The 23492-nt window shown below is 35.1% G+C and overlaps 1 protein-coding gene across 1 annotated transcript; it reads right to left on the bottom strand.

Moving 5' to 3' along the window:
* Nucleotides 1–5679: 5679 nt before the first annotated feature.
* LOC108741616 (O-acyltransferase like protein-like) lies at nucleotides 5680–21577 on the bottom strand. Its single transcript, XM_018476470.1, has 14 exons — nucleotides 21457–21577; nucleotides 21250–21399; nucleotides 20815–21014; nucleotides 16571–16782; nucleotides 16433–16506; nucleotides 16124–16317; nucleotides 12394–12554; nucleotides 12172–12340; nucleotides 9749–9942; nucleotides 9561–9684; nucleotides 8179–8368; nucleotides 7109–7243; nucleotides 6572–6677; nucleotides 5680–5820 (listed from the first exon to the last, which is right to left on the bottom strand). The coding sequence occupies exons 1-12, from the start codon at nucleotides 21548–21550 to the stop codon at nucleotides 7203–7205; spliced, it is 1803 nt and encodes a 600-aa protein (XP_018331972.1). The 5' UTR covers nucleotides 21551–21577; the 3' UTR covers nucleotides 5680–5820; nucleotides 6572–6677; nucleotides 7109–7202.
* Between the last annotated feature and the right edge of the window lie 1915 nt (nucleotides 21578–23492).

Here is a 23492-nt window from a genome sequence, read left to right as displayed (position 1 = left end):
CTCTTTTGCAGCTCCTCCCGTTTGGTCAATAAAATTTATCGATACTGGCCATGGTGGGTTGATGAGATCAAAATTAATTGGCGATCCACGTCTGGTAGTTTCGATAAATTTCTGACCAACAACTCAAACGTTATTATTGACGTTTAGCACTTTAAAATTTAGATTTAACATTAAAAGGTTTATACCGTATAATTTGCAATTTAAAATGGTTGGTATAGATTAATTATGGAATTCTTAAAATGGACGCTAACAACTAGTCAATTAGCTTTGTGTTCGCTTAAAACATATTTTCTGTTTTTTATTAATTAGTTTTTATATAAACTGATGCTTAAATATCACTATAAAAGCATTTCAGTATATGAGAATAAAAAACTAGTGTACTTACAGATATTTTCAAGTGAAACTTTTATTACATCGCCTCAAATTTTTTCGTCCATCTATCGCACGTCGCATTACAGCCGGCCGCGGGGTAAAACTGAAAGGCGCTCGGCAGAGCAGCCAAGAACAATATGGCGGCACGCATGGCTCGCATGATTCAACCGTGTAGCATTTATATTCTCACTCATTCGTGCAAGTGCATGACAATTGCATTTATAGACTGTGAAACTCTAAGCGAAGATGAAATTATTGATAAAATAACTTATCTAAGTTGAAAATGATTCAATGATTTAAATAAATATTGTTCTCAGTTTTTAATATGCGTCTGTCATCTGAATGATTGTATCAATTTATTATGTATTCCGTACTCTCATAGCAGATTGAAATTAAAATTTATAGTTGGATATCTTGTCTACTATTGATTTCCCATTCTCATACCCATTTTCCAAGAATTAAGATAAGATTAAGAACACGATCTTAATTTTAATGTGGGAACACTCGGTATAGCAAGAAAACATTTATTGTTGTGTATCAATTAAGCCTCTACATTTGTGCTGACTTAGTTAGGTCGCGACACACTGCGACTAACTAGGTCAACGGCAAATACATACACAAATGTAAGGTGCTGAAATGTCCTTTTCCATTTAAACCATGTAAATAAGTTTGTATAAATACCCTGTAAATATTCGAATAAATTAGTCTAACAGCAGGCTCGCTATTATTAGAATACTGATAAAGCGTCAACCCTTGGAAGCTGTGATTTTGTGCCAATCATCAATGACACATATAATGTGCCCAACGATATTATAAATCGGTTCTTCTCAGAACCACAACTTTGATAGTCACCTCTTACTACGACTATACACAGGGTGACTACAGTGGTGACCCCGACTACGAACGCATGGTCAGTGATGAACTACGATTGGTGACCACAGCCGCAACCATTTGAAGATGACCTGCCGCTGTCACACATTCTCCACCGGCCAGCAGCGCAACCCTGCTCCTCGGCAAGCAGCATGTAAGTTAACAACACCGCCCAGGCCAGCCGCAACGTGACGCCCAACCTTGCCACAACACGCCACCGTTAACCATGTCTGCATCATATAAGATGACATATGGCAAGAGGTTCGAGGACAAGATCTCGATCTCATTCAAGAGGCATTTCTTTGCAAAGACGATCCAACAGTAGCAACAGGAGCAACGACCTTTGCTTCTACCACAGCAGATTCCAAGACAAGGCACGGAAATGCATTCCTCCGTGCAGGAAGTCACCGGGAAAACAATAGGGAGCTCACTAATGGCGACAGGTAAGGTCCACACAGCGCAACGTCGCCTATTTGTAACGGACAGAGCCACAAACCAAAAATTTCTGGTCGACACCGGTGCAGATATCTGCGTGTATCCCAAGTCACTAATACCTGGGCCTCGTCAGAAATCCACATTCATGCTACAAGCAGCAAACGGCACCAACATACCGACCTATGGTACTATTATTCTGTCGCTCAACTTAGGCCTACGAAGATGTTTCCCATGGCGTTTCATTATAGCCGACGTCACCAAACCAATTATCAGCTGCTGGTAGATTTAAGCAACCAACGACTCTTGGATCAACTGACACACCTCACCACCTCTGGTAAATTAATCAACTGCTGCCAATCTTCCGTCACGTTCGTTACAGAAACGAAAACGACCACTTCTCCATACCACGAGATACTTCACGATTTTCCGTCATTAACTCGACCCAACGGCCAGATCACCTTTTCGAAACATGCAACAAGGCACTATATCAACACTACCCCCGGCCACCAGTAGCATGCAAACCACGACGTTTAGACCCGGACCATTTCTCTGCAGCAAAGAGAGAATTTGAAACGTTGGTACAACTGGGTATCGCACGTCCCTCCTCCAGCCCCTGGGCATTGCCACTACACATGGTCCCAAAGAAAGACGATGAATGGCGCCCATGCGGAGACTACCGTGCTCTCAACGCGAGAACAATCCCAGACAGATATCCTGTATGCAACATCGACGATTTCACGCATGCACTGGCAAATAAGAAGATTTTCTCCACGATCGACTTGGTTAGAGCGTATAACCAAATTCCAATCGCAGGGGAAGACATTCAAAAGACAGCCATTACAACACCTTTTGGATTGTTCGGGTTTCCTCACATGAATTTTGGTTTACGCAACGCCAGCCAAGCATTTCAACGTTTTATTGACGAAGTGTTACACGGCCTTGACTTCTGTTTTGCTTACATCGACGATATACTGGTCGCATCAGAAAGTGCTGAATAGCACAAACAGCATTTACGCACGTTATTTACTCGTGTACATTCATACGGAATACTGCTTAACCAAGCAAAATGCAACTTTGGTAAACAAGAAGTCTCTTTTCTAGATTATTCTGTCTCGGCAAATGGAATACGCCCTTTACCCGACAGAGTAACAGCAATCTCCAATTTCCCCAAACCTACTACCGCAAAACAATTGCGTCGCTTCCTCTTTTACAGAAAGTTCCTGCCTAACGCTGTCCGCACTCATTCTGCTCTGAATGAACTTTTACTGGGGAAAATCAAAGGAAATGCACCACTACAATGGAATCCCACAGCCAACGAGGCATTCAATTCAAGTAAGGAGCAACTGGCGCAGACTACTCTCCTGCACCATCCACAACCAGATCCTACCTTAGCAATTTTCTGTGACGCATCCGACCATCACTTGGGCGCTGCGTTACAACAATTCTACAATGGAACCTGGGAACCCTTTGCATTTTTCTCCTCCAAACTATCGAACGCTGAAGTCAAATACAGCGCTTTCAACAGAGAACTTCTCGCGATTTATCGCACAATTAAGCATTTCCGCCATTTTCTCGAAGCCCGTGACTTCATTATATTTACCTATCACAAGCCCCTCCGTCAGAACCCTGACAAATGCTCTCCCAGACAGTCACGGCACCTCAGTTTCATTAGCCAGTTCTCTACGAACATCCAACATATTTCTGGGAAAGACAATATCATCGTAGACACACTCTCAAGAATCTCTGAGCAGGAATCCGACAGGGAACTTTAAACTTATCTCAACTCTAACCAATCCCTACAACTTAAATGGATTCACATTCCTAACACAAGCAAATCTCTATCAGTGCAAAGACTGAAACCAGCGTACATCATGAAAGAAGAACAGCACTTCCAACCGATACTCACAACGAGGAAAATGGACGATCGACCAGCCCATACTACAACCCGGTCCAGTCGTCGAGTACATTTCCCTAGCTATATCCGAGCAAGCTGATCCACATCATTCCTCACTGGAAGGGTGGTCCTGTGGGAACACTCGGTATAGCAAGAAAACATTTATTGTTGTGTATTAATTAAGCCTCTACATTTGTGCTGACTTAGTTAGGTCGCGACACACTGCGACTAACTAGGTCAACGGCAAATACATACACAAATGTAAAGTGCTGAAATGTCCTTTGCCATTTAAACCATGTAAATAAATTTGTATAAATACCCTGTAAATATTCGAATAAATTAGTCTAACACCAGGTTCGCTATTATTAGAATACTGATAAAGCGTCAACCCTTGGAAGCTGTGATTTTGTGCCAATCATCAGTGACACAGATAATGTGCCCAACGATATTATAAATCGGTTCTTCTCAGAACCACAACTTTGATAGTCACCTCTTACTACGACTACACACAGGGTGACTACATTAATACTCTAAATCGGATAATTTTCCGAAAATTTACAATTAAATTGCTACATTCCGAAAACTTTCACTTGCATCGTGGTTTCATAAAACCACACAATCTTTTTATTTCGTTGAATTAATTAGTACTTTTTTATACTGCTTATAGAAGCTTTCAATTAAATTTAGCTAAAATTATAGGTTGAATTGGTTTCTCTGACTACTACGGTGTCAAGCGTCTTTAGCGAAACAATTAATCTTTGACTTCAAACCCGCGATTCAAAATCCACAATACGTTTCAACTTCTTACAAACAATTTGACGGCCTTTTTTAGTGTTTCTGCTTTTTGGTAAATGTAAATTAAGCTAATTTAATGGGTTTTTATTAACTGTAGTAGTAAATTCGAACAGAAGGATTTTGTAGTATTCAAGAATAATAAATGGCTAGTTTGTGCCCAAATGGATGTAGAAAGTAAATACCTACAACATTTTATGTTAGGTGTCAAATTAAGATGATATATTCTATAAAAGGAACAGGTAGTGTCTTGATTGGTTAATTTATTGTAACACAATTATATAAACAACCCATCCGTAAAGAGTATTACGTAGGTACCTAAACGATTTACATTTTGATTAATAACTACTATTATTTTCAGTATTATTGTCAAGTTACTTTATTACTAATTTTCAATCTAAAATGTATCTATATGAAAATTCGGAGTATAAATACGTGTGTAATACGTGAAATGTATTTTTTATGGTAAGGTGTAGTAACCTCTATGTTTACATTTAATTTAGAGGAAGTGTAGTATGGGTCGGCACTCAATGTGGTTTTCTGTTGGGCTCACCCAAAATTAAGCAACAAATCCTAAACGTGCTTCAATGTTCTAAAAAATCCAGTTCCCTCTCTTTAGGATTGGTAAGTCTCATTATGGATCCTAAGTTGTTTTCCTTTATTGATATTATGAATATGTAGGAGGTTAGGTTAGGTTAGGTTAGGTTACCCATATTCGATGTACGTGTACCATGTTTTATTAGTTTTAATATTTAAGGGCCACCTTTTACATGCGCCCACCGAAACGCCAACACAAGAGTCTTATTATATACAGCAGTAGACTGGGGACAAAATTAACAGCCCCATTCGACGGTGAATCTCAGAAGTTCCAAGATAGTCCATTGGGACGCAATAGAGATGTTGGAGACTTCTACTGGTGCCATAGTCGTAAAAACTCCAAAATAATTAAAAATCATCATGGATTTTAGGCGGAATGCTAACCACTGACACTTTTCATGCTTGTCACTCGGAGCGGACCACATACATCGGCTTATTGCTAGCCTTTACGCTGACACTGATATATCTATTCCATTGTTCCTTTAAATGCAACCCTAGTCGGAAAGTGTTCTTTTATAAAATTTTATTTTAGTATCAACATAGTTGAGAATACGTTATTTTAAAACTGAATTTGTATAATAAAATACGTATTGATGGTCATGAAGTAGCGTCTTGGAGTTACGGTGTTTTCAATACTAGTTAATGAACTTTTCAGGGTAAATAATTGTGTTCTATTCACAAACATAAATGCTTTATTAAACTTGAAGAGTTGTCAATTTTTTATTAAATATAGCTGATGCAAATATTATATTTCTCAGCTTCATGCCTTCAGAACTTTGCAGTATTTAATCCATCGGTTCTCAATATACTGGACTGCACTTTTTTTTCAAACGACCTCTTACCTTTGAATGCATTGTATTCTGTAAACAAATATTTAGTTGTATCAAAATTTCATTTTATCATATACGCAGTTAATATTGAATCGAATAACTATCTATAAAGACGAGATGTTGGTTCTGATTCTGCATTATATATAATTAAGTATAATGGAAATTTTTAAAAATACGCGGTGAAAGATCCAATATACGAAGTCAGTCATAATAATCACATGATCTGATATTTTGAATCATGTAGGTTTCTTGCAACCAATGACGGGTCGCATAATATTTTAAACAAACGTTTTCATAGCTACCAACTATTACTAAGTTAATGTGAAAATTCATTTTTATTTTTCTCCCACTACAAACTACCTTAAATTAATGAGGGAAAAAATTTTGAGGCAGTTTGTAGTAATAGAAAAATAAAAATGAATTTTCACATTAATATTTGATATTAACCCTTATCAAATGTCAAAGTGTCATATTTATATTACAAAGTATCGACTTCTAAACAATAATTGATTGTTGTCTAAAATTAAGAAAAATATATTTTTGTGCTATAAAAGTGTTTAGTGTAACTTTGAAGCCGATATCGTAATGCACCGCAGGCCTTCCCCACCGGCTGCCACCGTTTACAAACATACGATTAGTAAAACAGAAAGTGTTATATGCAATTGTGTATTAATTTTCGAGTTTTTCATTAACTATGGAAAGCAATGATGACAAAAAGATGATATGAAATAAAAGAACAAACGATAATATCAATCAATACCGGTTTCAATTTTTAACTTACTTTGAAAAGCCAGATTGACGAGATTTAATGCAGGAACATCGAATACTAAAGTCCAAAAGAATCCTCCCATTGTAGATAGGCAAGTATCCGCAAATACTTTTCGATACTAAAATAATACTACTTTAGCAGTCGTTACTTAAGGTGAGTATACATCTGAGCACGAACACGTTCGTATCAAGGCAACTTGGTTTGTATCCTTAAGAATTCTGAACGAAGTCAGTTGAGACAACAAATGAGACAGTGATGCGCCACATTCTATTTAATTTCCAGTTCATTTAGTAGATAATCGTTGGCAATGATGATTTAATAAATTTTTATTAAAACGACCCAAACGAAGCAAATATGCTCAGATCCCGTTCACATCAAACGAAATTCCCTTTGCAATACTACCGCCTTGAAGTTTTGGAGTCCGAATAGCCTTGGGACAGAACGGGGCAGTCTGCCCCACCTCATTTACCGGTTGATATTAGACAGATACATTAGATATATTGCTCAGATATAGACGCACCTTTACATAAAGAATAAGTAAAAACATACAATTTCAAATCTTTCAAAACGGCTCTTTCCTTCATCTTTCATGGTTGCAAATATTTGTAAATCTAAATGTACTATGTACACGCCATAAGATATTTTAATCAACAGTGAATAATGCGGTAATGTTGACGATTATTCCTAAAAAACAAAAATTAATAAACAGAAAAACTACCAGGAACTATTTAAATTTCTGACCTACATTTTAACTGTGTAACAATGAGAATATTCACAAAATATCATAAAGCCAAACAACAGAAGAAATGAGTTTATGACTTAAACATTTTTAGAATTGTTTGAAGAAATGTCATAAAATTGAACTGAACAAAGCGACAAAGAAATTTGAAATCTAATGAATGTGAACAATTACACTAGATCTAACTTAACGGAAATGTTATTGAACTAACATAATTGTAAAAATACCGATATAATTAATAGCACTAAACACTTCCTAAAACCATTGAAAGATCCTAAAATAATTTCTTCGACATTTAATTGAAAAGTAGGTAGGTACTGACATTTAACAAAAAATTTCTTGAGTATTCATCATCATAAGGTCATCAGTCCTAAGACTGGTTGGACACGTACCTCCACTCTTTCCTATCCTGAGCTAAACTTCGCATTTCCCTAAAACTAGAACAGCCCACATCCTTAACTATTTGCGAACAGTAATCTAATCTAGGTCTACCTCTACCCCTCCTAACTCCTGTTTCTGCCTCTAATATGTCTCTGACTAGACCTTCATGCCTGAGAAGGTGTCCTACCAACCTATCTCGCCTATTTTTTATTGACTTCCATAGAGTCCTCTGTTCTCCTATTCTTTCCAATACCTCTTCATTTCTAACCTTTTCTACCCACGATATCCTCATCATCCGCCTATAACACCACATTTCGAACGCTTCTAACCTTTTCTTTTCCGCTGCGCCTACAGTCCATGTTTTGCACCCGTCTAACGCCGTGCTCCAAACATACACCTTTAACAGCCTTTTTCGAATTTCTAAATTAACCGTTCGCGAGCATAGAAGTAACTTCTTTTTATTATTTATTATTGAAACAGATAAATTCAATTGTCTTACCTCCGTATCCGTGATAGCAAACATGTATCATAATACTTAGACCGATTGCCCAGACTAATCGTATTAACGCGTTGTATGCCGAATGATGAAGTTTGTTATAGGGCTGTTGACGTTTAATTAAATCTTGAAAACCAATCCATGAAACCACCAACAAAAACAATGCAACTGCCCACAGTAAAGATGCGGTGAACTGAAATTTAATATATATTGCTTTAATCATCATAGGGTAGTCGGTCCTAAGACTGGTTGGACATGCAGCTCCACTCATTCCTATCCTGAGCTAATCTTCGCATTTCCCTAAAACTAAAACAACCCACATCCTTAACTATTTGCGAACAGTAATCCAATGTAATAAAGACATTGCCAGGCGCGGATGGCGATTTCGATCTTCTTGGATCTTAGGAGCGCGTCGCAGACAGTTTCCAGTATGGTAACGTGCCTATCACGTAGTGGCAAGCTACGCCTGGATGCGTAGCGATTTGTAAAATGTAGCATTGTACTACAGATGACGTTTACCGCGCCATTTGTGGAATCTAATCTACGTCTACCTCTACCCTTCCCAACTCCCGTTTCTGCCTCTAATATATCTCTGACTATACAATGCCTGAGAAGGTGTCCTACTAACCTATCTCATCTATTTCTTATTAACTTCTATAGAGTATCTATTCTCCTATTCCTTCTAATATCTCTTCATTTCTAACCTTCTCTATCCACGGTATCCTCATTATTCTCCAGTAACAACACATTTTGGACGCTTCGAACTTTTTCTTTTCCGCCCCGCCCACTGTCCATGTTTCGTACCGTACAACGCCGCGAACCAAACATACCCCTCTAACAATCTTTTTCGAATCTCTAAATTAACCGCTCGCGAGCATAAAAGTGGCTTCTTTTTAGTGAAGGCGACACGACTCGCGCTATCCTCTGCTTTATATCCCTAATACTCCTTCCATCCTCACTTATATGACATCCTAGATACCTAAAATTAGCCACTCCTTCTATTTTTTCGTCTCTTTATATTCGCTCTTTTCCTACTTTTTCTTCCTTTGCATACCAGTACTTTTGTTATACTTTTTTACCTCTTCCATTTTATTTAAAGCTTGCTATAGCATTTAGTATGCTGCTATATTATCTGCAAATCTAAGCATACTAATCTTTTGCCTCTGTATATCTCTCCCTACAATTGTACTGTCTTCGATGTACAGATAATAATGTAGCGATGACAGTGTGGATCCCTGGCTGACTCCCTTCCTAATATTTACTTCTCTACGTTGCAGCCCCAGCTGTATAACTGCATATTGCTCTTTATACAAACTAAGTATCACTTCTATTTTTGTAATTTTTTTAATACTTTACATTATTTCTATTTTTAATTTGCTACTTACTTTGTTTAGATACGGTTGCTTTCGATCCATGAATTTTGCAACTAGTATACCAATAAGATATGGAGACATTCTGGTGAAGGTAATGCAATAATATGACGCGAGGTAAATGTTACTCTCATGTCCCCTACATATTTTAATAGATATATCTTCATTGTGAAAAAACTGATTTGTAAAATTTGTATTCTTACCCTTCTACTCCAATTGCATATGCTTTTATTTTGTATTTCCAACAGACGTAAAAAGTATAGCTAGTTGAAACTACAATAAGGCCTAAAAGCCCGTAACAGGCTCTTCTGGGAAATCGGTGAAGTAAGATAAGAATTAAAGGTGTTATATAAAATAATTGCATATCTACGTTCAGATACCAACTTTGACCTATGCACTGAAATTAAAAGTAAAGTCACCATAACATAAAACTAGGTTCACTGCTTTCTAATCATTTCTGACATCAAGTGAAAGTAAACTGATGTGTAATTGATAAAGTTGAATGTAAACAGTGACATTAAAGGTAAAGCAACTGGAGAGCTTTTAGTTTGATTCTTTCATTTCGTAAAGTACTTTGTTCATAGGATGGCTTGTAATTGGCTGATTCACTTTGAGGTTTATTGTATAAACGGGTGTGTCGATGGATTCACTTTTTCAGTCCTATTGTCCAACTATTTCAAGTCATTGGACAAGAGTTTGCCTTGGGCATTCTATCTTCCATCTATTCTTTGGCATCCCATTGCTTATATTGAATTACACAACGAAGGGAGCATTGCTTTGGTTGATTTAGCATCGTTTGATGTGAGATAAGATTAGAAGCTAATGACTTATTCGACTCTGAATATACCATTTATTCTATCTGTCACTCTCGGTATTATTATATGCCTATATGTACAAATACGAATTTACAGCGCAGTAAAGCATCTGTAGAGATTTTGCACTGACTGTGGGTCAACTAATATTTGACAAGGTACTTGAAGGGTATTGACTCGTCAAACACAGAAGCCTCAAATAACGACAAATCTCTACATATGGTCTTAGCTGTGATGTCAACGTTTATACATTAAAAGCTGTTACACAGTAGAAGCTAGGCTTGGTCAATATTCTATTAGAACTATCTGTGAAGTATTCATTAATAGACCCATCTTTCCGCATGGGTTCGTCTGACTTGAGCCTAATCCTCCGCGATCTTGCAGCTCCTAGCCCTTGCGAAATCGAAAACAACAACAAAACAACAAACTCAAAAGCATACTGCTTCAAGAAAGATTGAGCAGTTGACCAATAGTGTTCACAGAAGAAATTATTGCAAATCAGTAATCTGCAAAAGCATCCGTCTAATGTTTTTATGTAAGTTCGCATTAGTACGTAATTTTTAAAATATGTGTAATAAGGTGCTTCAAACAAAATTTTTAATTTTTTTTTTCTAACTCTTACTCCCTAAAATGTTTCTATTTTATTTTAGTTTCCCATTTAATTAACATAGGAAAAATTCTTTTTTGTTTTAAATTGAATTTACACATAATTTACGCAATTTTTTCCAAAAAACCGTTTCATATTCTCAAAGTTGAGTCTTTGAGCTTTACAAAACTCTAAGACAAAGTATGATTATCTTTACAAAAAGACTAGTTACAGCCATTTAAAAATTACTAAATTTTGAAATTTGAAAAAATAGCTTGCAATTATTTTTTTTTGCATAATCCTCAAAATTTTTAATCAAACTATTAGTCAGTATTGTATTTTTATATATTACAAATTTCAAAAATGGTTCTCAGTACGTAGTGTAGGTGGCAGCACACATGATAATAATAAGATAAATGAATTAATCGTATGATTACAAGTAATCATGGATTATAATTTTGTTCCATATTAGTTTATATTAATTAACCATTTTTGAAATTTGTAATACATAAAAATACAATACTTACTAATAGTTTGATTAAAAATTTTGAGGATTATGAAAAAAAAAATAATTGCAAGCTATTTTTTCAAATTTCAAAATTTAGTAATTTTTAAATGGCTGTAACTAGTCTTTTTGTAAAGATAATCATACTTTGTCTTAGAGTTTTGTAAAGCTCAAAGACTCAACTTTGAGAATATGAAACGGTTTTTTGGAAAAAATTGCGTAAATTATGTGTAAATTCAATTTAAAACAAAAAAGAATTTTTCCTATGTTAATTAAATGAGAAACTAAAATAAAAATAGCGACCCCTTAGATTTGAGCTATAGGGCTCATGTTTGGCGAGGATTTTTTTTAAATCAAATAGAAACATTTGAGGGGGTAAGAGATAGAAAAAAAATTTAAAAATTTTGTTTGAAGCACCCTAATGTGTAAAAATAGCAAATATAACTAGAATGCTATTTATTCCTGTTGATACCCCAATTTTTGTTATAGCGGGCACAGATACATATATATCCTGTAGTAGTAAAAATTAATTCGAAGTTTAAATTACTTCAATGTATTGAAATTAACCCTACAATTTTTCTTCTACAATTCTTCTAAATATCTCATTAATGTAATTGTGCTTCAACTGTGAGAGGTGTACAAAGCTAAGACAGGTTTCCAATTAACAACCACAGCACACTTCCTACTACTCAAATGAGTAACTGTGAAGTATCTACTTCTTACCAGTTCCATTGGATTGAGGATATTTTGAACATATAACAAGCACGACCACCAGTATAGTTTACAATTTTTCTCAGCTAGCTTAGAAAGTAAAGGCCATTGCGATACTTGATAAACGAATTTTAGTAGGGAAACATGACATAAAACCATAGCAGCGAGTGGCACTGTAAGCCTAAAAATAAAAAAAGAAAATAAAAAGATATGGGAAAATAAATGAATAATTACCGAACATATCGCCGTACACAAATCTCAACGACGTTCATCGACTTTCCTTGTTGCAGTTTTGACTGAATTAAAAGAGTTAGTATGAAGCCACTTGCAACAAGAAATGTATCGACTGAAAATGAAAGTCCGAAAATCTCCATTGTATCGTTTCCTCCAAAAAACTAAAAAGCAACATTGACTTACAAGGGATAATCAGTTAAAAATAATGTTGATTAAATTATAGTGAGAAAAAATTAAAATGAATTTTCACATTAATATTTAAATTAAAGTAGTTGTGCCATAAATACCAAGGGTTGGCAAAAATTGATCAAACGTTAGTTAGTTAGTAGTTTATTTAAAAACAGTAAACAAAAAAATAAGCTGTCTGGTATCGTGGGACACTCACTAGCAACGAAGCTTCTTACGCTATTGAAGAAATATTATTATTTATAAATTTTGGTCAAGGTATTTTGTAGAAAAAACTGATAAATATCTAACATATGCAATCTGTACGCGTAATCTGCTCACAGTATTTAGCTTTTTAAAATGATCTCTATTTAGTCGAATATAGTTTGATATTCGACAATAAAATTGGTATCAGATGTTTTCTTTTTAAGATGACAATGTTCCGATGAACATATCAAATTTGAACTAGTTTATAGGAAAACTGCCAAAACATGTCAAAAAGTGCCAAAGGCGATTACACTGGTTAACAAATTTTAAGGTTTTGTTAATCCATGAAATGAGTTGTGCTAATTGCGAAAGAATACCTCTAAACATACATTTTGATGTAAGTTTTAAGGTCGAGTTAGCTCGCGTTTTTTGTGGAATCAAATAAAAATCTTTTGACTTAAGATAACATTATATTCATAAATCACATATTATAAAATTTAAAAATGAGTTAATATATTGCTTTTCCGTTTATAAATAATATCTACAGCCTCTCTCTTCAACGTCCAGCAGTAGTCTGCTAACATAGCAGGACTCCATTTGTCCTGGTATCGCTGTTCCATGCCTGAAATATCCTGATGAAAACGTTCACCATGTTCGTCGCTAACATCTCCCATATTTTCAGGACAAAAATCCAAATGTGAGTCGAGAATGTGTATTTTGAGGGACATTTTGCAACCGAGAGCGTACAATGCTTGGATCATATTCTTAACCAGGTTTTCATAGTCTTCAGATTTTTTTTTACCCAAGAAATTTTGAAAAACTTTTATCATGGATGTCCAGGCCTGTTTTTCCTTTCTATTCAATGTGCTTTCAAAAGTCTTGTCATTCATTAATTCTTTTATTTGAGGTCCTATGAAAATTCCTTCTTCTAACTTGGCATCTGTCATTTTTGTAAACTTTTTTTTAAATATTGAAAAGCTTGACCTTCGCGATTCAGTGCTTTTACGAAGTTTTTCATCAATCCTAATTTTATATGCAGAGGTGATATAATAATATTTTCTTTTTGCACTAAAGGTGGATAAAAAACATTTTCAGTTCCTGGTGTAAAAGCTTTTCGTAACGGCCACACTTTTTTTACGTAATGGTTTTCCCTGTCGCGACTGTCCCAAAGACACAAGAAACAGCAATACTTTGTGTAACCCTGTATTTTTTGTAGTGAATTTACCACACACGTAACAAAAATTGTTAGGATTGCTTTCACAGGAACGAGGCATATCAAAAATATAAATTCACAAAGTTTTACTTAAAACTTCACAATAAAAACTAAAAACAAAATTTGTTTGATACACTTAAGACGTTGCTGTAGGTTACAGTGCTATTACCATATCATACACTAATTGTATTTAACGGTGTTTGATAGCGAATGCCAGCGCAATCTTAACGTTCTTTATGATGTATTAAATCTAGTATAGTAGGGCCGTATTGTAATAACAAACAAGTCGAAACTTGCGAGAGTGCGGCGAACGCAATACAAGACTAAACTTGCATAGCTCGATAACTCGAGCTAAGACACTTGTAATATTATAACTGATCATTACTATTTACCAAGTACTGCCTATTTTTGTATTTCATCATTCATGGGCAAAACCATTGTTAACCAGTGTTATCTGCAAATTACAAAAAAAGCTTCGTATCTAAGGAAAACATTTTTTAATATAAAAAATGCGCAGTAAAGATACGAAAAAAAAAATGAAAAAAATCCTTCCAAAAAATGATCATAAAAAAGTTGTTAACCAACTTAGAGCAATTTTTCAAAATCGCCTTTGTTTCTTAGAAATTACTTTATAATGTAATCGTTAAAATGTCGTTCCATTTGATGCAGTCAAAATACTGCAAAATTTGATTTACTAAAGCACACTTTTTTCGCTCTGGAAGCGGCTAGTGAGGATGGCGCACATTGTTTATACTAGAATAGTTTTTAAGTTTAATCAGTAGTAAATAAATAAAAGTAAACAAAGATACTGGTATGCAAGGGAAGGAAAAGTAGGGATAGCGAATATTAAGATAAGAGATGAAAAGCAAGAAGAAGTGACTGATTTTAGGTATCTAGAAAGTCAGATAAATCATGTCAGGGTTGTAGGAATATAAAGCAGAGGGTTGCACACGGTCGAGTCGCCTTCAACAAAAAGAAGTAACTTCTGTGATTGCGAACGATTAATTTAAAACTTCGAAAACGATTGTTAAATATGGATGGTGGGGAGGCGGAAAATAAAAGGTTAGAAGTGTTGGAACTGTGGTGTTACTGACGAACGATGAGGATACCGTGGATAGAGAAGATTGGAAATGAAGAGGTATTAGAACGAGATAGGTTGGTAGGACACCTTTTCAGGCATGAAGGTCCTAATCAGAGACATATTAGAGGTAGAAGCAGGAGTTAAGAGGAGTAGAACCAGACCTAGATTAGATGACTGTTGGCAAATAGTTAAGGATGTGGGATGTTCTAGTTTTAAGGAAATGCAAAGATTCGCTCAGGATAGGAAAGAGTGAAGGTGCGTGTTTAACCAATCATAGTACTGACGACCTTATGATGATGATGACGAAATAGTGAAAAAACGTTTTAGGCACTTTTTGGCAGCTTTTTTTACAGATTTCCCACAAACCTACACGTGTTCTAATTAAATGTGCTAATCGTGGCGTTATCATCTTAGAAAAAAAAAGAGACTTCTGAAATCACCTTTATTAATAATTAAAGACCATCCTTCGGCAAATTCTATCCAAATAATAGTATATATTCACCAGATGGCGGCCTAATCAAATCAACTTCATCGGCTCTCTCTCTTTGCAAACACTAAGTCAAAAGGTGAGGTATATCCACTAACGTATTCGATTTTTGGCCACCGTTGCCAGACCTAAGGAAATTTCCCTAGGCTTGGGGAATTTGGAGTCAGCATAGGGGAAAGGGCATTTTTAATTCACTTATAATGTAATTCCACATTTGTGCCCAATGAATACTTGTTGTTTGAAGGTTACTTGCACTTAAAAAGTTTCTTTATATACCTACTTCTGAATTGCTAATGAAAAAAGACGGCCTTTCCTTTTTTTGCGATTTTACTTTTTTAAACAACCTTTTTTCGGCATAAGAACCTGCGGGAAAATATAAGGAGATTCGTGTAACAACACTGATTTTTTCCGATCAGCTCCTTGCCGCAGTAACGTGCGATAAGAAACTTCGTTCCAAAAAATAATTAATTTTTTAATATAACTTGAAAAACCCGGCAAAATTTCATTTCAAATAGTCGATTCAAATAGTACAGTTAGGAGGTACCTATATCTTAATAATTGTTTGAAGAAAACTTACCGCTAAAAGATCTTGTTTATTATGTATGAGTTTACTATAAAAAATAAAATGACGATGTCCAAATATTACGGTAAATGTACTCAGTACCTTCAACCCATTAAGAAAATACATGCGCTGATTACGTTTATCTTCTTTAAGAAGATATTTTAAATTTGCATAGGCAGAAAATGATATCAGTAGTGGAATTCTTGACTCTGTAAAGTGTAGGGTATTCAGCAGAGTATTTCTGGTAGAGTATATAAACAAAAATATAAGCAACATCAGTAATGGCAGTGACATATATAAATAATGAAAACCATACCTACTCACCCTTCTTATCTAAAGTTATGCTGTCATGAATTGTTGCCACGATGATGATTATAAACCATATCGCAAAGATACCTCTGCAAAAATTAAACAGTAAGATTATTAATAAATTTTTGTCATACATTATGTAATGCAACATACAAAACTGCAACGTCTAAGGGCTCAAGACTGGGGTCCTGATAACACATTCCGCTTTTAAGTGTTATATTCGTTGATAATATTTCTCTTAGTGCGTTTTGCATCGGTTCTGGTTCACATGTGCTGGGAATGCAAAATGTGAAGGTTGCAACAGTATCGGAAATACCTTCAAAGAGAGGTCGCACGACAGTGTACTCTTCTGTTTCTTTTTTTGTCTAAAATTACTCCAAACCGTTATAATATAAAAAATCGAAAAGGAAAGCAGCTAGCTCTCCGATTTAATCTGAATAAGGAAAATTCTGAAAGTGATATTAATTTTCCTTTGACTTTTTTTTCCTATAAATTTCGTTCCTAATGTAATATTTATGGATCCATTTCCAAATTGATAAAAAAGAAGTAAAAAATTTCTTTATTCATTTTAAATTGCAAGAATATCCGCAAGTCTAGCTTTTAACTTTCAGCTTTATTGTACCCATTATCAATAACTAATAAGCATGTGCTGCTGTAAAAATTTTAGTATTTTCGGAAATGTTTTAACCAATAAAATTTTTTTTATATTAAAGAATTTCTGTTTCAGTCTACACGTTGAGTTACAAATGTCATTTAAGGGTCAATCTTTTATCGATAAGCTTACTACCGCTACTTTGTTGCGTAATTTTGTGAAGTAAAACATTTATTTCATAGTAGTAATTCGCAAGTCATTACGGTTCTCTTATTTTATTATTTTTCACATAAAGCATATGACAATATTTTCATTAGGATGAATGTTAAATGATTATAAATAACTATCTGTATGTATTATTGTTGCTATTTCTGGTATCGCCCAATATAAGTAGCCCTGCACAACATTTTTATATATGATTGAAGTAATCATTAAATGTGTTCTCTCAACTCTAAACATGTTTTATTCTTGATCAACCACTGCACAGGTTCGCAAACTCCATAATCCTCGATAGAGAAGCATTATCAAATTGAAAATATTTCAACTGAATAAAAATCGCATTGCTGTTGATCTATCTTCGCATGTGTTCCAGTTGTATCCAGCAGATACCTTTTTGATAAAACATACTTCAATTTTTTATTTAATGTCTGTCGTCTGAAACTAGAGTAGTATTCAAAGGCCCTTAAAACCATGTTGGTGTTGATATTATACTTGGATATTATAGAAACTCGATCATTAGGAGATTAGGATGTTCACGTTTTCCTGTAGTTTCCTTAGATCACTTAGGCAAATGCTGGGGCAGCAATATTTCACAGATAATCTCTAATTCTCTTCTGTCTTCAATTCATCCGTCTCATCTTTTTCACCCGAACCACCACTCACTCATTCGCACGATTCCTGAAAGAGGCTGAAGAGGGCCTTCCGCCCTATCTTCCAGCGTAGTCCGGAGCGTCTGCCCTCCCACCAGCTGGTGGGAATGATACACCCAAAAGTTTTTTTTGACAGTAAATTGTTAAATAAAAGTAATAGTAGTGTGAGGAGATGAAATACGTGACAATATATATGCTGCAGCGTTTACTCAGACAAGTGGGCACCTTAACTGGGGCATATAATACATTAGCAGCAAAACCCCACTAGATGGCGATATATTGTATACATCTGGATATTATACAAAATCTATAAATAATTATGACAATAGGTATTTCGCCATCTACTAATTATACTGCATAAAAGAATAAAAAATTTAATCTGTTAATATGACAACAATTTTCATTAGTTCTTGTTTTCAAGATACATAACAATCCTCCGATAAAGATATCAATTTAAAAAAGACATTAATTCCTGTGATATTTTTACAGCTCCAGTTATCAGAAGATAAATCAAGATGGAAGAGAAGAAAATGAATCTTGAGATACATATTGACAAGGTATAGACAGTAGTTCTTACATCAAAGTTGTCTGTTTTGCTGCCTAGAAAGTACCACGCCATTAGAGGCTTTCCATGCTTCAAAATTTCTTAAAAGGCAGTGTTCCTAAAAATTATTTTCATTTGAGATTCGACAAAGATTCCCTCCTTATTCTATGCTTCACTCAATCATAGGAATTTTGCTCTTGGGTATTTGAAAGCATCGCTATTCTGGTTCATGGCTTTCACAAATTTCTTCATTAATCTTAACGTAACGTCAAGGAAGCAGAATGTTATTTGAATGCTCTAAAGGCTCATTTTGCAAAGATCTCTCCCTAGGATTAATACTTCTTGAAGGTCTTTTGTCTTTCATGTAGTGAGATTTTCTATCCCAAATGTCACACAAACACAGGAAATAATAGTACTTAATATAAACTACATATCTGCCTTTTGTGATGTCCATATTCGACTGACTTTAGAAGTAACTTCATATTCATGTAAGTGTCCTTCACGTTTGACCAATTGGAATAGAATAAAAAAGTTTGCCTTTGTGCAGTAGGACTGCTTTCAAACTGAGCTTTGAATTTTTTTAGCACTATCCTGTTGATGACTTGTTTTCATAGCAACTGCTATTAATTTTTCCTTTCGGTGTTCCTTTGATGGTTTGATTCTTCTTCTTTCATTTATTTCTTTTCCTTCAGTGAAAATTTCTGTCAAATGCTTACTTCCTTGTCGAACCGAATTAATGAACAGTGTAACAGTCGGAACAGGTTACCCGACATTTTGCCGAGGGTACATTTCTCAAAAGTGTTTTATTGGAAGACGCCACAGGATGTTTTCTTTTTCGAGTGAGGTTTCACACATTAATTGCCAACTGCACAAACTTCCTTTAAGTCTATACTTTGTAGATATAAAATATCGATAATTTTAATGCGATACTAGAAAATCTGAGTATTTTTACTTACCCACCTGAGATCATTACTCGGTTGAAATTAAAAAATTAAAATTGCTGGTGCAAGTGATTCTAATTTTATTTAATTTCTCTGTAACCTAGGATACTCGACCGTTTAGGCAACGGTCAAGGATACGTTCATATGTTTATACCCGTCTTCAACAATAGCTTTTCCCCCATAATGCCATTGCACAATCTCACCTTCCGCGTCATCTATCCGCGAATTACTCTATTATATTACGACAAATTTTGAAGAGAAAGAGATGTGCGTAGAAGCTGACCGTGATATTTAATATTAATACCCAGCTTCTAGTCACAAAAAGAAAGACACGGCAACGACAACGCTCATTCCATTAGTAAAAAATAAATAAATAAGCAAATGAAAAAAAGTTACACATCGGCCGCGAACAGAATTGGAGCTACCGACATATACTTCGTTTAGTTTCTCTAGCGATGTGACCTTTAGTTTGACAGGCGCAAAGTAGAAAAGAAGAGCACTAGGATAGAAAAGAAAGGAGACAACTCTCGACCAAACTTTTAACCGGTGAGGAGCGTATAATCATTACAGTACTGCACGGAAAAATTGACCATTCTATCCACTACAATTGCATTGCTCAAATCTGCTGTTATTGGTGCCATTTACTACTGAAAATATCAACTAGATGTTCATTTAAATTTGAAGACATATTAAAAGCTTTAACGCCTGTTTTCGACTCGCACTACAACTTGAACAAAACTTTTGGCAGGTACTGCATGAAAAAGTACGATTAATGGTCAAGAAGCGAGAGTATAATGAGCTTTTTTCTCCCTACCTACGATTTTGCCAGCGCGGATCCAAGACATTGGAAGAGGCATATCGCTAGAGAAAGTAAACAAAGTATACCAGCCGAGCATCCATAATGAATGAATGCTGATGAGTGGCTGATTTTAGATATCTAGGAAGTCAGATATGTCAGGACGGAAGGAGTAGTTGGGACACAGAACAGCGCAGGGCCGTGTCGCCTTGGGTAGAAAAGGTTAGAAATGAAGAGGTATTAGAAAGAATATGAGAACAGACGATTCTATGGAAGTCAACGAGGAATAGGTGAAATAGGTTAGTAGGACACCTTCTCAGACATGAAGGTCTAGTCAGAGACATATTAGAAGCAGAAGCAGAAGTTAGGAGGGATAGAGATAGACCTATATTTCCAAAGATTTGAAAATGATATATATTTTTCAAAAATTCTGTAAGGTGCTCTCAACTTTTTTCAAAACAGTTCTATATGACTTATTTCGTAATTAATTTCAATTTCAATGATCTATTTAATAGATGTAAGGACCTCGTTAAGACCTCCTTCAGTCTAATCGGTGATTTATGAAAACTATCTATGACGTGCGAATGATATATAGATCCACGTCTGATAGTTTCGATTAATTAGCGGCCAAAAATTTATATTGTTCTTCAGATACCTTTTTACTATTTGGGAAAATTTTCGTATTCAACTTATAAAAATTGGTCATTGAAACAGGTAGTGCTCCCCAGCAATGCCTTCCATGGAACGAAATATTAGATGTCCTTGGCAAAATATGTATACATTCATCAAAGTGACTATAAGCCATATCAAACACATCAAAAAACCCTGCTCTCATACTTGGGTTAGCATCTAAAACTATACAAAAAGCAATGTATGCTTCAAAAAATTAAATCAGTCCAGGTTTTATATGCATTTATATTAGGATTAGGATGTTTTAGGTACATACAGACATTTAAAGTAGAAATATGTTTATAAATTGAAAAAGTTTTATTCTGTACGTTATTCTTTCGAATTTAGATTAATCATTCTAGGCTGTTTGTTTTTCAACATGGAATTTATACGATTTATCTTATTATATAGTAAAACTTACACTGTATGGCCCAACTTTCACCCTTAATTATTCCGTTTTGTATTGCTTTTACCGACTGGAGACATTCGAACGTGCCATTACGAGAAAGGGCTTCTAAGATGGGATTATTTGATGAATTTCCTAGTAAATTTGATGATAATGCAGCTAAAACTAAAACATTCTGTGTTGTAATTGTATTTTTTCTAGATACCTATGTTAAAAATATACTTGTTGGTACTGAGCCATTTGTATACTTATTGTCTTCACTTTTAACACACAACGAAAAAAGAAAAAACAATAAAACGGACTTTAAAAAGATCATTGTTTTTTAAGCTTTACTGTTACTTATTCTTTATTCTGTAAATACTAAAACTATTGATTTGATTTTCTTTTCTTTTAAAAACCAAGTCATGTAGCAGCAAATTATATTTTCTTCGTGCTCGTACTCGTGCACGTCTAAGATGTAAGCGATAATGTAATAACACGTTTTTATCAAAATGGCTCCACGTGAAATTGCTTCTAAGGAGAAAGGCTCCAACTCACTTACGGAAATGGTGACAAGTCACCAATATATTATTTAGCTGGTTATAAAAGCCTCTGAAGAAATCGCCATTTCAAAATAAACAATACTTAGGCAACAATTGAATAAATATCTGTATCAATATATATCTCTCAATCTATATATGTACATTTGTGTGAAAAATTATTAGAATGTAAGCTATAGCGTTCGTAAGGAACTACGATATAAATATGTATAACGGTGACCTTCTGTTTTATATTATAACCAAAGTGGATTTACGGTGATATTGCTGCGGCAGCTACCGCACAAGTAAGGCAAGTGCGGGTAATAAGGTCTAGCTAATGGAAGTTTTGAAGTAAAATGAAAACTATTTACCCGAATCAACATATGTTAATGTTAATTAAACCTCATCATCATCATAAGGTCGTCAGTCCTAAGACTGGTTGGACACGTACCTCCACTCTTATAGTAATCTAATCTAGGTCTACCTCTACCCCTCCTAACTCCTGTTTCTGCCTCTATTTTATAACATTTTAAAAATCCTTGTAAAATACATAAATAATCAAAACGCTGACGATCAAAAGGTTCGGTGCATCGCAATACACGCCGGCGCATGATATTTATTACTGCATCAGCCCAGCACTTTTCTACAGCAAATAGCAAGCTGACATCCATTTCATTTAGTAGCAGCACGTCATGAATACTAGGATAAGTTCCTAGCTTTCTTCAAATAATACACTTAAAATAGCAGCTAGTTCCTGGATTATTAGAGATCATTCACAGTACCCAAAGAATAGAATTTTTTAAGAAAATAATGTAAGCATGTGCATTATTCTATTGCTTAGGAAACGTTTCGTTCACCATGTCTGAATCAAAAACAGCATTGTGAGAAGTACGTAGTTGGTAAATGAAAATCAAAATTAATGGTAGAGTCATGTGGGTCAAGTGTGCGCAGCGTCTAAGTGTGCGCATTCTCAATATCTTGAAAAATATATAGCGCTAAGGAACGGGAACCCCTCTCTTTGTTACCCCACGGGACGTCCAGCGAAACGCTCGTATTACAGCGGCTGCTAGAACGCCATTTTGGATTGACAGGTAAATGAAGATTTTTGCTAAAATATTTACGATATTTTGTCACATTTGACGCGTAATCTTTTGTAGTTATATAAATTTTTTGAAAAAATGCTTTTTGCTATCGAGTGCAACATAATATCAAGTTTGTTATTTGCCTGTGTTTAAGTTGTTATGATGACGCAATAATCAACGATATTCATACAATCCTGTTTCTATGGTTTAGGTTAAGTGTGCGCAGAAGCCTGTCGTGTAAGTGTGCGCAACTTGCATTTCTTTGTACATGTGTTGCTATGTTTTGTTTTGGCGTACAAATATAAATCAAAATGCCTCGAGATTATCTGAGGAAAGCTCCGGATAGATGCATCGTCACAGATGAACAGCTGGAAGCGAAAAGTATTCTGATCCACCGAATGAAGATTAGATTGAATGTAGCCGTTGTGGAGCCTGGTGGCACGAACAGTGCACCAGCTCCGAACACGGCACTTTTATTTGTGATACATGTATGACGAAGTAACTAAAAATTTCGAAGTTCAAGTTGATCTCATATTTTGATTTAAGACGATTTTGTTGATTACTTTAAGTAACTATGATGAAAAATTTTATAAAATAATATTGTTTATGTTCTATAATATATATTTTTTTGTTGTTGCGTACACTTACCCACAGTGCT

Source organism: Agrilus planipennis, unplaced genomic scaffold (genome assembly GCF_000699045.2).
Source record: "Agrilus planipennis isolate EAB-ADULT unplaced genomic scaffold, Apla_2.0 scaffold255, whole genome shotgun sequence".
NCBI classification, from domain to species: Eukaryota; Metazoa; Arthropoda; class Insecta; order Coleoptera; family Buprestidae; genus Agrilus; species Agrilus planipennis.
Note: the sequence above shows the minus strand (reverse complement) of the source record. Positions and strands in the feature narration are given on the sequence as shown.

Bases quoted from the DNA above. Each gene is read 5' to 3' on its own strand.
- LOC108741616 (XM_018476470.1), bottom strand. From the start codon at position 21,550: ATGATCTTTTTAAAGTCCGTTTTATTGTTTTTTCTTTTTTCGTTGTGT. The intron at 12,341-12,393 runs GTAATTATTCAT...TTTTATTTTTAG, and splicing joins TGTGTACGGCGATATGTTCG to GCTTACAGTGCCACTCGCTG. The intron at 7,244-8,178 runs GTAAGACAATTG...TTTGTTTTTTAG, and splicing joins TTGCTATCACGGATACGGAG to GAATAATCGTCAACATTACC.